This window comes from Sminthopsis crassicaudata, chromosome 4 (assembly GCF_048593235.1).
Source record: "Sminthopsis crassicaudata isolate SCR6 chromosome 4, ASM4859323v1, whole genome shotgun sequence".
Lineage (NCBI taxonomy): Eukaryota > Metazoa > Chordata > Mammalia > Dasyuromorphia > Dasyuridae > Sminthopsis > Sminthopsis crassicaudata.
The window spans coordinates 30,730,678-30,745,141 of NC_133620.1; the positions used below are offsets into that span (position 1 = coordinate 30,730,678).

The 14,464-nt window shown below is 41.9% G+C and overlaps 1 protein-coding gene across 11 annotated transcripts in view; it reads right to left on the reverse strand.

Moving 5' to 3' along the window:
- Window positions 1-14,464, reverse strand: part of LOC141541773 (uncharacterized) — a 74,497-nt gene that overhangs the window by 10,051 nt on the left and 49,982 nt on the right. For 10 of the 11 annotated variants that reach the window (XM_074266220.1, XM_074266219.1, XM_074266214.1 and 7 more), the window contains 6 exons: window positions 14,033-14,172; window positions 10,841-10,888; window positions 10,013-10,090; window positions 9,162-9,209; window positions 6,112-6,154; window positions 3,495-3,623 (listed from right to left, as the gene is read on the reverse strand). In XM_074266220.1, the coding sequence (XP_074122321.1) occupies window positions 3,495-3,623; window positions 6,112-6,154; window positions 9,162-9,209; window positions 10,013-10,090; window positions 10,841-10,888; window positions 14,033-14,172 (486 nt within the window). The remainder of the gene's footprint in view (window positions 1-3,494; window positions 3,624-6,111; window positions 6,155-9,161; window positions 9,210-10,012; window positions 10,091-10,840; window positions 10,889-14,032; window positions 14,173-14,464) is intronic. The other variant, XM_074266211.1, reaches the window with a different exon arrangement.

Consider the following 14,464-nt stretch of genomic DNA (forward strand, 5'->3'; position numbering starts at 1 on the left):
TTAGAGATTACCCAGAAGTCCTTTCTATAACAGCTATGACTAACACAAATTTCTGTGATGGGGAGCTCATTACTTGATGCTGTAGGGTTGTTTTTTTTTTTTTTCTTTCCATTTTTAGGAAATTCTTTATATCCAATTCAATTCTCTTAGATAAAGATTGATTAAACAATAACTAAGCAGGTTCTGGGGGACAAAGGCAAAAAATCACAACAAAAATCAAACCTGTCTTTAAAGAGCTTACATTCTACCCTGGGTTGAAGTTCCTAAAAGTTTTTACCCATTGGCCTGAGTTCTCCCCTTTTGGGCAATGCTGAGGGTGTCGAACTCCTTCATTTATAGGGTTGGCCCTCACATTTTGGAGGGGAGTGAGCACATCTTCCTCATAGGCTTCTTCTGGATAAGAACCCTGGGTTCCTCCAGCTGTTCTTCAACTTGTCACCAATGAAGAATATGGGGATATCATTATTCCTCACCTTGAGGAGAAGTCTTATGGCTTCCAGCTGTTTGGCTCTATCAGCACTGACCCCCTCTCTTCCTATCTTCTCCACCCCATCCCCCCATGTCCTCCACAATGTTGGCTCATGCTGATAAAAATGTTTGTGGCCCCCAAAATTCCCACAGAGAGGTTGTTCAGTCCTGCTCTAACTATAAGTGCATCATTGATCCAGTGGATCTAAATCTTTTCCATTGCTCCCTATGTTCTGGACCCAACTTTTCAGCTTGTGGGAATCCTTTCAAGGCATAGTTCTGCCATCCCTCCAATTATCCATCCCTCCGACCCATGCATTCTCTCTTTCATCTAAATTATCAAGACAATGCCAGTAATGGGGTCTTGAGGCACACTCCTAGAGACCTCCCTGAGTGTGGTGACAGAATGGGCTCTTTAGTCACGTCCTGTCCAAGTCAAAACCTGAAATAAGTGATTGATTAAGAATAAGATTTTCTGGTCATAATGACTCAAATCCTGCTTGTCAGGCTCAAAATCATCACACAAAGGGAATGCTCCTGAATTTGCCAAGATTTTTCTGACACACATAACAACTTCTCACAAGATTCCTTATGAACACAACGAAGATGTAGGTTAGATGATGGCTCAATTGCATGATCTCAGAACCACTTGAACGGTGGGATCCACTCTCCATTTGGGAATGTCTAATAGGCAGCTGGGAATGCAAGATCAGGGAAACAGCATGTGGAAAAATGGGGAGGTTGTTCCTTCTTTTATATCCCTCCTTCCCTCCCTCCCCTTCCCTCTCTAGAAGATGGTAGGCAGAATGATTTAGTTTATACATATTGCATTTTTGTTTTCTTCCTCATTTTCCTTCCTTTTTGATCTGATTTTTCTTGTACAACAAGAGAAGGGTATAAATATGTTTACACATATTACCAAAAAAAAAATACATGAACTCAAGTCCTCCAGGAAAAAAAAGAAAAAGTTGTAAGATGCCCAACCAGAGTTTGTAGAGAAGGAGTTCATAACCTTTTGTGGGTCAGGAACTCATTTGGCAGGCCATCTAATGAAGCTAAGATCCCCTTTTAAGATATAATGTTTTAAAGCATTTGAAGGAAATTATAAATTTTAGTTCAAGGATAGTGAAAATAAAGATGTATTTTCTTCCAAAAAAATTAATCTCTGCTTTGTTATCATCTCTTTAAGAAACAGAGGACCTAGGAGCGTTCCAGATGTTCTTCTATGAGATATTTCCCCCTATGGAGTCAGGAAAAGTATTACATATGTTTAATTTTGATCTGTAAGATACAGAATAAAGAAGACAGAGAGGAAGGTGAGCAGAAGTTTCTTCCTTGGGAGACCTGTCTTATATTACAAAGAAACATTCTAAAGGAAATGTTATCAGGGCTTGGGAAATGCTGAAGATACTGTTTTCTTGTTATGTCTAGAGAAAGACCAGAGACACTGTAGATGACAGGATCGTCTTTCTTTCTGAAATATTTCCTATATATGACTATCTTGGGAAGAGGATGAAAAAGATTCTTATGAGTTAGATAATAGTTGTACAGAACTTTGCAACTTTCAAAATACAAAATTATTAAAGTGAAATATTATTATTATTTCATTGTCAATGAATTACATATTCAGAAATGTTAATATTTATTTAGCCCTAAGGCAGTCCTGTTAGCCAGCTTCCATGAGGTAGGCAACTAACAAGATAGTTTCCTGATTAGGAGGTGGGCATAGAATTGGCAATTTCAAGCTTTGGAGGGTTGCTGATGACTGGATCCCCTCAGGTTGCTGATGCTCCATCTATCTACTGTAAAATTCAGTCAAAAAGTCTCTTCTCTCCCTCTGCCCATTTCTCAGGGCTCTCAACCTTTCCACAGCCATCAGAATTCATGCTTTTTCATCTCCAAACCCCACACCAAACTAAAAACCAAGATTACCCACACCCCTTCCCCCTAATTCAAGCCTACATTAGAAGGTTAAACAACTAAGTATAGAGAGATAAATGAGAAAGCATATGTATATGCTATATAGTTTATAACAGGTTGAGAGAGCTGATTGTTAAATTTTCAACAGGAGATGTATATCTTAGAAATCATCAAATGACAAAAATCGATAAAAATTTATGTTTTTCTTATTATCTAGGAAGTTATAGAGAAAATATTAATGATACAGGTTAAATTTTTAAGTATGTCATGTGTATGTATATTTATTTTCCTCCAGAGAACTGATTGTTAAACATTTAACTGCATAGCACTGGACATGAGTAACTACCGTTGGGAAAGGATACTTCAGTTTATTGAATAAATAATATTTAATGAACTATTATAAGAGCTCTGAACTTGGTTAATTGAACTATTGAAGTTTTATTTATTAATAAGATCTAAAAATATACTGTCAGATTACCCTCAAGCTCAGAATAATAAGATTAAGTATGAGTCAATAGCAGTTTCAAGGGTGACCCACAAGTGAGATTGGAAAACCTGTAGAATCCAGTTATATGTGAAAGACCATCCTTTTTACTCCCTTATGAAGGTACATTCACTTCACTCCAGCACCTCTCACGATTGGCCATTCTAGAGTGACTCCTGGTCTCTGTCCCTACTGAGGATTCTGGCTCCTAAGCTTTGCAACTTCACTCCAGGTTGGTGATGGTTTACAGATGTATGTTCAGAAGCAGAAATCCCATACTTTGTTCTGCTATCTATACCAATGATAATTCCAGGTGCATGTTACAATCACAGTCTTTGCAGATATCATAATTTCATTTCAGTTCTGACCATTAAATTCATTCCCAGGGTTTTCTCACCCTTGAGCCACACTGCCTGCCCTCATGGCTGTATCACCCAAAGCACTGACACTATATGACAGTCAAGGAGAGAACTTTAAATGGGTCACTCATTTCTCCTTCAGTTTTCTCCCTTGTTCAACCTGGCAAGTAAAGTCCCTTGGAGGATGATGGAACTAAGGGTTGAGATTTGTAGAACCAGGAAGGCCCCCAAATGCCGCATCAGCAACCTCTGGGAGAACTCACCTGAGGCAAATCGGTTCTTGTAAAGATGCCCCTTGCCTACTCTGCATGTCACATGAATCCATTCTCTGGCTTGGAGTTGGGCCCGGTACTTTGGTCGGCTGTCCAGGGTAGTTACTTGACTTCTCCCTGCTACAAGAAAACAAAAATGAGCATGTTTGTTCAGTGCTCAGAGGAGCCAAAGAATCCTTACAGATCCTTATCCTTGACTGGACTTGGGTCAAGAGGGATGGCCATTCTCCCAAGGATGAAAACATGATAGAAGAAAGCCAGACAGCACGAAGGATGTATGGAGACAGATTGACTATAAAATGGGGGGGGAGGAAGAATGAAAAAATGGAAGGAGACAATGAACAAAAAAGAGAAAGGAAGGAGAAATAAAGTTAGGAAAAGAAAAAAAAGATAGATGGCAGAAAGGAGGGAGAAAAAGAGAGAAAGGACAGAGGAAGCAAATGAGAAGGACAGAAGGAGAAGAAGGAGAAGGAGAAGAAGGAGAAGAAGAAGAAGAAGAAGAAGAAGAAGAAGAAGAAGAAGAAGAAGAAGAAGAAGAAGAAGAAGAAGAAGAAGAAGAAGAAGAAGAAGAAGAAGAAGAAGAAGAAGAAGAAGAAGAAGAAGAAGAAGAAGAAGAAAGAGGAGTATATATATATATATATATATATATCTTCCTCTTCTTTCATCTCTCTCTCAAGTGCAATGAGGGCAGGTCTGTCTAGCATACCTCAACAATACAACACCCCCCCTCCCCATAACTAGAGTTGGAATGCCTGGTTCTCTTTAAGCCTTGGCAATCACTAGCTTTGTGTCCCTGGGCACACAAGGATTGTGGGATGGCCTCAAAAACAAACAAACAACAATCCCCCCAAAACAACTTACTTTAAAATCCCTCTGGTGTCTGTGCTCCTCCTCTTCCTCCTTCTCCAGATTATTTTCCATTTATATCTACTTTTTTCCCCTGATCATGTTATTTCCCCCAGAAGAATGTACGCTCCATGAGCACAAGGTCTATTTATCTTCTGTTTTTGTATTCCTGGCCCCTATCCACAGAACCTGGCACATAATAGGCACTTACTAAATGCTTGTTGGACTGAATGGACTTGTTCTTACCACTCCTCACACTGCTCCCTATCAGCTTTTCTGAAGTATTCAGTTTGAAAACCAGAATACGCTTGGGTAGGACCAACTCTGGGGCTTGATGGGTGCATGCATCCTGAATGTTTCAGGGGATATACAGCGAAGAATTTGGAGTGGGTGCCCCCCTATCCCAGACCTTGCACTGAATGGGAACAATGATGGTTTTTATAGGTGCTCCTAAGTGTGCACTTCTGAGTCTATGGTACTGTTCCCCACTCCTCAGGCCCAGTTGGGAGACACTTGATGCAGGACATGACTATACAGAATCTCCAAATGGTTCTTGGGAAGAATAGGAGAATGGACATCAAGCAAGGGGGGATAGTGGGGACACAGTGAAGGAAAAACATAGCCTCATAGAAGGAAAGTTACCCAGTTAGTTATATATAGAAAAGAGCAAAAGAAATTCAAACAATAAACTCAAGCAGGATGATCTGAATCTGATGTGGCCAGTTTATGATGTTCTTTTAAAAAGCACAAGCTTTATGTAGTACTGACTCATGGTTTCCTAGACAATCTTCTTTCCACTTCTGTGCATGTCAGATATCAAAAATCCTCATGTTTGTTGATGATTGTCAAGTGCAGAGTAACAAGATAAAAATGTAAATTAAAAACTTAAGTTTAAATGAATTTTCCAAAGTTTAATTTTAATAAAATTTCAAGTTTCATTCATTTTGAATAAATTTTAGAAAATTTTAATAAATCAAAAGGTTAACATATTTTAAAGTGAATTTTTGAAGTTTAAGAAATTTTAAAAATTTAACTTGTTTTTAATAAATTAAAATATTTAATTTCTTTCTAATAAATTATTTTTAATGAAAGGGATTAATATATTTTAAATGAATTTTTGAAAGTTTAATTTCATTTTAATAATTTTATGCAAGTTTAATTTATTTTAAATACATTTTTGAAAGCACTTCAGTAAACAGAACTTCTTAGAGCTTCATTTCTGTGCCACCAAAAAAAAAAAAAACCGCTCTCACAGAACGTCCTTGCTCTTTCTCCTGTCGAAACTATCACACGGGAAGCTTCAGAGTGAGACAAGATTGATAAGCTCACCAGTGCTATTGACAAAAGCTGCTTCTCCCCATTCTCACAGTGCTGTGGGAACTGTTGTGGCTCACACATACACATAGGTGATTATGCATCTATGTTACACAGGCAACTAGGTGAACTAGTGGAGAGCATGTTGGAGTGAGAGTAGGGAAGACCTGAATTCAAATCCTGTGTGTCGGGGTAAATCACTGCTTCAATTTCCTCATCCACAAAATGGAAATAATAGGACCTCTCTCCCAGGGTTGTTGTGAAGATCCGATCAGTTAACATGTAGAAAGTGCTTTACAAATCTTAAAGCTAGTTATTAATGTTATTATTATTATTGCATATCCCATATAGTAGGGAATATTCACACATTATAGTCATCATCCCAAGTCACAAACTGTTCCTTTTGCAAATGATAAATCCTCACACAGAATTAAAAATTACTACTGACCTGATAAGTAGAACGGGCTGAAAGGCGTCTTTTTTGGTACCTGCTGTGGCAAACAGTTAAACAGAGATGTCAGGCAGGGCGTGTTCATGCACAGTGCAGAATAACTGTTCTTTAGGGAATGGACTCAAGGATACCAGGACCTTCTGTCCTCTCCTCCTCAGTTCCGGAAAGAACGTGGAGGGCATAGCCCAGGGCTGCCCTGGACTATCTGGACATAGTGCTGCCCATTGGTTCTGTATTTCCCCAGGATGGGGAGGAGCCCTGAGCTGGTGTGCCATCCCTTCATTGAGAAGTCCAGCCTCCTTCCACCCAATGGTCTCACAGAGTCTAGCCCACAACGGCTCTCTCTGTATTCCACATAAAAGATTTCCCAAGTTGTCCATATGTCTCTGCCTTTATGTATTTATGTGCACTCCAGGGTCAGCGAGCTGGGCAAAGAGAGGGATTGGCACCCCAAAAACTGGCATAGGGTCTTCCTTGACCCCCCCATGTAACCAATCTATTGCCAATCTTGCTTCTATCTTTGTGACATCACTTCTATACAGACCCTCTTCTCTCCTCTGGTCACCAGCTTGGTACAGGCCTTTGCCATCCCATCCCTGGACTGTTGCAATAGCGGCTGGGGAGCCGGCTTGCCGCAGGTCCTTCCCCACTCAGTTCAGTCTCCACTCAACTGCCAAAGTTATTCCTCTAACAGTTATTCCTATCCTTCTGCCCCACCTCTCCCAAGCTGTGCTAGGGAACTCCACAGACTCCTGTGAACATTGTAAACTTTACACAGTTTGGTGTTACAGTTATAATGATGGAACTCCAAGGGTCAGTCGGGATAAGTGAGCCAAACGCCTGTTAAAACAGATGGCCAAAGACAGATAGTTTGTACCTTTCTACCCTGCTGATCTCTTAACTCTGAGTTGGGTAAATCATGCTCCCAGATTTTGACTGGATGAAACCTTTAACCTGCTCCAGGGGTCTTGAGTCATCCTCCTTGCTGACCTAGACGGGTAACCTAGTTTATCGTCCCCTTTCTGAGTCTCACCCTCAGCTGCTCTTGATAATCGATACTGAGAACTTTCTCTATCCCATTGGTGGTTTGGAAGGTCTCCTTCCCCACACGGTACCCATTACTTGTTCTCAGTCAATACCCATTCTCGGGGGACATAATTTTTCACCTGAACCCCAGCTTTGAGCCCGTTTCTTCCCTGACATCTCTCTCCCTCTCAACCTGGTTAAGTTTCTGGGGGAGGAGGAGAATATGTTTGCTTCTATTGCCACATGGAGTGGCTTTTGTTTGCCTGCATGTTGAGCCACAAAATAATAAAGCACTTCTTGAGATCAGCTTCCTGAATACCAATTTTTTGGAAATTCTTGAACCCATATTTTCACTTTACTTGAGCTGATGCCAAACAAAACAATTATCTCCAAGATCAGCTATAAATTTTCCTTCATAGCCTTATTTCAATCTACTTTTTAGTTGCTTATTTATTATTATTATTATTTTGACTGAGGCAATTGGAGTTAAATGACTTGCCCAGGGTCACATAGCCTGAAGTATTAAGTATCTGAGGCTAGATTTGAACTCAGGTCCTCCAGACTTCAGGGCTAGTGCTCTATCCACTGTACCACCTAGCTGCCCTTCAACCTACTTTTACAATATACATTTTTTTTTTTACAAAACATATGCATGGGTAATTTTTCAACACTGACCCTTGCAAAAACTTCTGTTCCAACTTTTATTCTTCTTCCCCCCGCCCCCTCCCCTAGATAACAGGTAGTTCCATACATGTTAAATATGTTAAAATATATTCAACATACACTGTTGCCTTTCCCCTTACTCAAAGGTCCAGCCAAGTGGGCCTTTTCTCCTCCTCACACACAGCACTAGGTCTCCATCTTTGGCCCCTTGAATTGACTATCTGTCCCCCAGACTCCTTCCTCACCTCTGCCAGCTTGCCAAGTTCCCTTCACAGCTCACTTTAGGTGCACTTTCCTACATGAAATCTTTCATTATCTGCTTCTTCATCCCTAAAGTCCCCCTTTGAAATAACCTTCTGGGAGGTCCCTATATCAGTGTCATTACCAGCCCAGTTTCTGTCTCTAGATTTATCCTTACATCACATACATTTGTGCACATTTCACTGACTCTTACACAGATATAACACCATATTGTTGTAGCGATGGCCCATAGGGCTGTAAGCCTCGGAGTATGGCAGTCTCTGAGGGCTCAGTGTCTCAGATCATTAACAGGGCCACTGGAACCTTGCCCAGGGCCACCAGTGGGCTGTATGTGGTACCTGATGAAGAAATGGGGGGAGGACTATTGGGACATGATTATGAGCCCTTGATCTCCTTGGGGAGGACTCATAAGTGGCAAGTGGGAGTTAGCTTGAGTGAATTATCACCTGCCAACTGGAGGGCCTGCCTCCCTGGAAAATGGAGATCCCCTGAGGCAGTGACAAACAGGATGTTACTGCTGAGCCTGGTCCCTAGTGATCTATGCCTGAGTTTGGAGTTTGAGGCAAAAAACCTTGGACCAGTGGACTTCCCTTTGCTCCCTGGCAGAGGCTGGGATGAGTCAGGGAGGAGAGGTGGAATTAGGGTTAGGAATGCCCTGTCTCTAACCCTTTTTCTGTTACCAGCCCTGATTCTGAGATATTCGGGAGCAATAATTGGCCTCCATGTGGTCCTGGGGAGTGAGGGGGACAGAGGAAGGACAAATTCGTCCTTGATCCTGGTCCCAATTGAGCTACTAAAACAGGAAAATCCATCCTCTCCTTTCCTGAAAATGAAACGCCAGTAAGAGATGCCTCAGATTTCAGAGAATCACAGAACTAGGAGTAGGACCTCAGCAACCATCTAGTCCGACCCAGACCTAACGAAGAATCCACCAAACCTAACTATGGCAACCCCACCTCCCCCACCAGTGACCATTCCTTCCACCAGGGGACAACTGTCAGGAAGCTTTTCCTGACATGAGCCTCAACGTAACCAGAGCTCAGAGGATTCCTGGGGCACAGTAGCATCTCCTGGGGGAAAAGTCCCTTTAAAATTACCATCTTTCTCTGAAGGCGCCTTCTTTTAGGTTGGGGTGGAGCTTCATTCTGAAAAGGAGAAAACACCTCATGAGCAGGGCTCCCTTGGAGCTTCCTTGTCTTGCCTTCTAGTCCCATATTTCCAATTGTCTCTCAAAAGTAAACATCCGCCCCCCTGGCCCCTGATTTGCAAACTCAGCACATCTAATGGAAATCTCGCCCTGCGCCCTCTCCAACCTGGTCCCCCTTTCTGGCTGTGGACTTCCTGATGGGACAGGACAGTTAGAAAGCGCTCAGGTCCCTGCATCCTCCTCATCCCCACATTCGAGGCTCCTTTGTAGTCTCTCTCTTTCACCATCCAACCTCCTTCACACTCCCTGACTATCTCCACGGCCTAACTATCACAGCCCGCCATGACTCAGGAGGAAGAGAAGACCATTTCCCCAGCTACCACCACTAGGAGTCCCTGCCCTCCCCCCTCCTTGTGAACTACTTGTGTTCTTAAATCATAAGTCAGAGGGTTAGACGATGGCCTGCCTGCCAGCCACCATTCCAGAGGCTTGTTCCTAATCTGGAAGAGCCAGAACCCCGAATGGAGGAAAGGCTGACCCAGAAAATCTTCAGACAAGTCTGGAATTCATTGAGATTCAAAGGAAATTTTGTCATCTGCAAGTATGGAAATAGAACACTGAAGGAAGAATAGAAGAGGAGACCCCTGAGAACTGATAGTTTAGAAAAAGCAGTGGAGGCACTGAATAAGGCAGTGGACTCCGTCCCAGCACCAACCAAACAAATAAGGCTGGAAGAGAGCAAAATAAAGCTTAGGGGTGAAACCGATGGAACATTTGTTTTTTGATTTAGGAAGTACTTACCTGAGCAGGTGGAGACTGACTTGGAAGTACCCTTTTCTCGGCTTCTGGCTGGCTGCTAGGTTTACCTGCAGGGAGTGTCTACAGACACAACATTCAATTAGTGCCTGTTAGTTCAATTCTGAGTCTATTTACTGTTATCAGCAGGTTAGGAGGACAAATTATTTGTATATACAGGTCAAAAATATCAAAGAAAAATGATCTTATTTTCCCTCTGTATGATACTCCTGATCTTCATTCCAATGGCAGGCCTGAAGCACTGACATTTCTGACTCACTATTTATCTCGGCAGTTACTATGACCTCCAGATCTTTCTCTATAACATTTCTGTGACTCCGGTTCTAACCAGCTCTGTGATTCTAGAAAACAGTGTTCACAAAATATTTTCCTTAAGCTTCAACTACTAATCCATAAAAAAGTATTTATTAAATGCCTCCTGTGTGACAGGACTTTTGTTAGGAATATATAATTCTATAAGGAGAGAAACCAAGTGTAAAACAAACAAATACAAGAGGTTCTGCCCATCAAGAGTATGTATTCATCATATTTGGTGCCCTCAAGAAATTCTAGGTCAGAGCTGTCAAACATGGAAGGGTCTAGCCAGCATAACCAGATTAAAATATAATTAGGAAATATTTTTAAATGAATAAAAATACAATAGAACACAGATAATGTTATGTGGTTTTTTTTAAGTCAATTTGCAACTGGAAAGGATCTTTAGATACAGTTTAATAGTCTTTTTCTTTCGAATTTAACACTGTTGATCTAAGTAATACTTGGAGCAGGAACAGCCACCCTGTGGCCACCTGGGTAAGATCAGGTCATAAGTACCTTTTTTCTCTTGTGACGTGTAGTTGGAGGACAAGGTAGAAATTTGTCCTGAAAGAGACAAAAAGTTAATGAGTGGAATGTTCTTGTCCATGGCTTCTCCTGCCCCATCTCCATCCCAAGTCCATATTTCTAAATCTGTAATAATAATCTCCATCCCTCAATCTCATTATACCAGTTCTAGACATCTAAAATGAAATTCACAGTCTGTCCATCCCTTCCCTCAAATGGCTTCTCCTTCTGGCTTTGCACTTCCTGTGGTGGACACCTCCATTTTCCGCTTAATCAGGATCTGAGTCTCAGGGGCAGCCCATATGCTCCCCTTTTCATTGTCACCCATTTAAAAATAACTGGTAAATCCTGTGGATGGCCCTTCTCTATCATCCCTTCCTTCTTTGACATACTCACTGACATGACCTCATTTGAATGATGACAACTTAACTTGATTCAACTCAACAAACACTTATTAAATCCTTACTATATTTCTATATGACAAGTGCTAGAGATCCAAAGACAAAGACAAAGTTCCTGCCCTCAAGGAGTTTAAATTTTGCTTGGAGGAAGCAGTATGTAAACAGAAACTAAATATAAAAGATAAAGTAATTTTGGGATGAGGCAAGGGGAGGGGGATGCAATGAAAAAACAGAGCAATCAGGAAAGACTTTGTATAGGAAATAGCACTTGGACTGTTCCGTGATGGCTGACGATTGCATGACAGAGGTAGAAGAGAGAAGAGAAAGCCTGGAGAAAATAACCTGTATTACAGTGAAAGATGGAATATTATCTGTAAGGGGAAGAGCAAGGTCAATTTGTGTAATGTTCTTTTCTCTAAATTATAATTGTTCTCTTGGAGCAGATCTCTTGGGGAGCTTCTGGGAGCAGCCTTAGTTTCAGTTCAGAATAATCACTCCAAATGCAGCCAGGAGTTAATGTCCAGATCCTTTATTGTGTCTTTCAAAGTCCTGAATCTTTTCCTGGGCCTGTCTCTCTCCTTGATTCCCGAGAGCTCTTGTCCGAATGTCTTCAGCCAGCTTCAGCCTCTCCCCCTTCCAATGTCTCCAGCCAGCACAAAAGTGAAAAATGGAATGAATCTTGACTCCTCCTTGCAGAGAGAGGGCTTGTGGGTTACAGTGGGCTTGTGGGAGCTCCTTAAAATTATGCTCTCCTAAAGGCGTGAATCTTGTGGAATTCTAGTAAGTACATTACTGAACTAGAGAACTATTAAGTACCATGCTAAATTAGATAACTATTGTCTCCATTCCATTCCAGTGACTTAGCACCTTGTAAGAATTCTAACAAATTTGGACAGAACATAGGGCACATGACGGGGAGTAATGTGAAATCAGTCTGGAAAGGCAGGCTGAAGCCATATTGTGTGATGATTTTAACTGAAAAGATGAATTTGTACTATATTCATAGGAGCCCAACAGAGAGGAACACCAATATACCTCACTGAGTAATATAATCACAAAATCCAGAGTCCTTCAATGGCAAAGAAAAGTTTCTTATCAATAGCCAGAAGGAAGTAATTCACATTTAAAAGTATGGATTCTAATTGTGAAAAATTACCCAGTGAGAACAGGAAATGAAAGTTAAGTAAAAAGAAATTCATTAGAAAGCAAATTAAATAGGCTAGTACTTCAAAACAGCTTTTTCTTAAAAACTAAAATTTGTTGTTCAGCTACATCCCCATTCTTTGCAAAGATTCTGGAATGCTTTGCAATTTATTTCTCCAGTGTGTTTCCGTTTTTAGGATGAAGAACTGAGGTGAATTGGAGTTAGGTGACTTATCCAGTCACACAATTAGTAAGTGTCTGATGCAGGATTTTCCTAACTCCAGACCTGGAGCTCTGTCTGTGCTACTTAGTTATCCCTAAAGCTAAGTATATAAATCAATTATGAGGTTAGAAATGGAAACTAGGTAGGATCCTATTGATGAGAGTTGGCGTCCCTTTAAGATTTCTCTCTGACTGCCCATGGCTGACCTTGATTCACAAATCCTCGTCAAAAGCACCCTTTTGAATATCCGGGCCCAGCCCCACCATCAGCTCAGCTTCCCCCAGCCCTCACCTGATCTGAGCTAACTGAAAAGCCGGCCAAGAACTTGGGGGCACCGCCCACAATCTTTTAAGGGCCACACCGGAGCCTTTTCTTTGCAGGAGCCCTCCCACCAATACATGTATCCTTTCAGCCATGTAAGGGTTCCTGCCTGCCCAGCGGCCACCTCTGGCCCTGGCATCTTTCTAACTGAGCTTTACTTCCAAATTTCTACAATAAACCTTTTATTTATCAATCTAGGTTTTCGGGCCTGTAAATTCATTTACAAGGGACACTGTGCCTCATGGGATTACTATCTATGTGCTGAGAAATGGGGTTCCCCCTTTCCTTTCCCTCATTACTATGGTCTAAAATTCTACAGAAGATAGTCCAAGAAACATTGAAAACTTTCATAGTGAAATTCTGAATGCACAGAGGCAAATAATTCCATGGAAGAAGAAGAATGATACTTGTCTGAAGAGATTCACAGATCACTCATCAACTAAGATTTTTAGAAATGAGGCAATTCCAATAGATTTGGGATGGAAAGAGCCATTTGCATCCAGAGAGAGACTGCATCAAAGCATAGTATTTTCGCACTTCTTTTTTTGCTTGTTTTGTTTTTCTTTTTCTTTGCTTTTCAATAGCTTTTTACTTTATCAAATACTTTTCTTTCATCTTTGGATCTAATTTTTCTCGTGTAGCACGACCAATATGTAAACAGATTTAAAAGAACTGCACGTTTAACATGGGATTACATAGCTTGCTGACTATGGGAGGGGGTGGGGGAAGGAAAGGATAAAAATTTGGAACACAAGATTTCGCAAAGGTGAAAACTTTGCATGGATTTGGAAAAATCAAAAGCTATTAAAATATATACAAAAGATGGAAATGAAGGCAGGAAATAGAAAATGGATTAGCTCAACCAGAGAATGTGGGAAGAAGAGAGAGGGAGGGGGAGAAGATCAAAGAAGTGGGGGGGAGGGAAGGGAGGGAACGGAGCAGTTCACATCCAGAGTAGAACTCGAAAGGGCCCAGAAATCAGCGGGAGCGCAGTGGACAACGCGGCGAATGCCCAGCTGCCGGTGGCAAGTGCCCGCACTGCTGCCTCCCAGCACCAGTCGGGGGTGTCGGGGGCCGCGGAGCTCGGGGCCTTACCAGGATGAGGTTGTGCAGCGTTAGGCCCCCGCAGAAGATGCTTTTCTTCCAATTCTTGGCCCGTTCGCGGCCGCCTTTGACTTCGAACTCCCTCGGGGTGAGCCACTTCCCATCCACCTCGATGCACTTCTCCGAGGAGCCTAGGACAGAGGTGGTGGGGAGGGGCGGAGGAGACAGAGGGAGGGAAAGAAGTGCAGGGGAACACAGGGGAGGGGAGAGGGAAGGGGAAGGGGAGAGACAGAGACAGAGATAAAGAGACAAACAGAGGCACAGACGGGAGAGACAGAGATAAAAGACAAACAGAGACACAGGGGAGAGACAGAGATAAAAGACAAACAGAGACACAGAGGGGAGACAGAGATAAAGAGACAAACAGAGACACAGAGGGGAGAGACAGAGATAAAAGACAAACAGAGACACAGAGGGGAGACA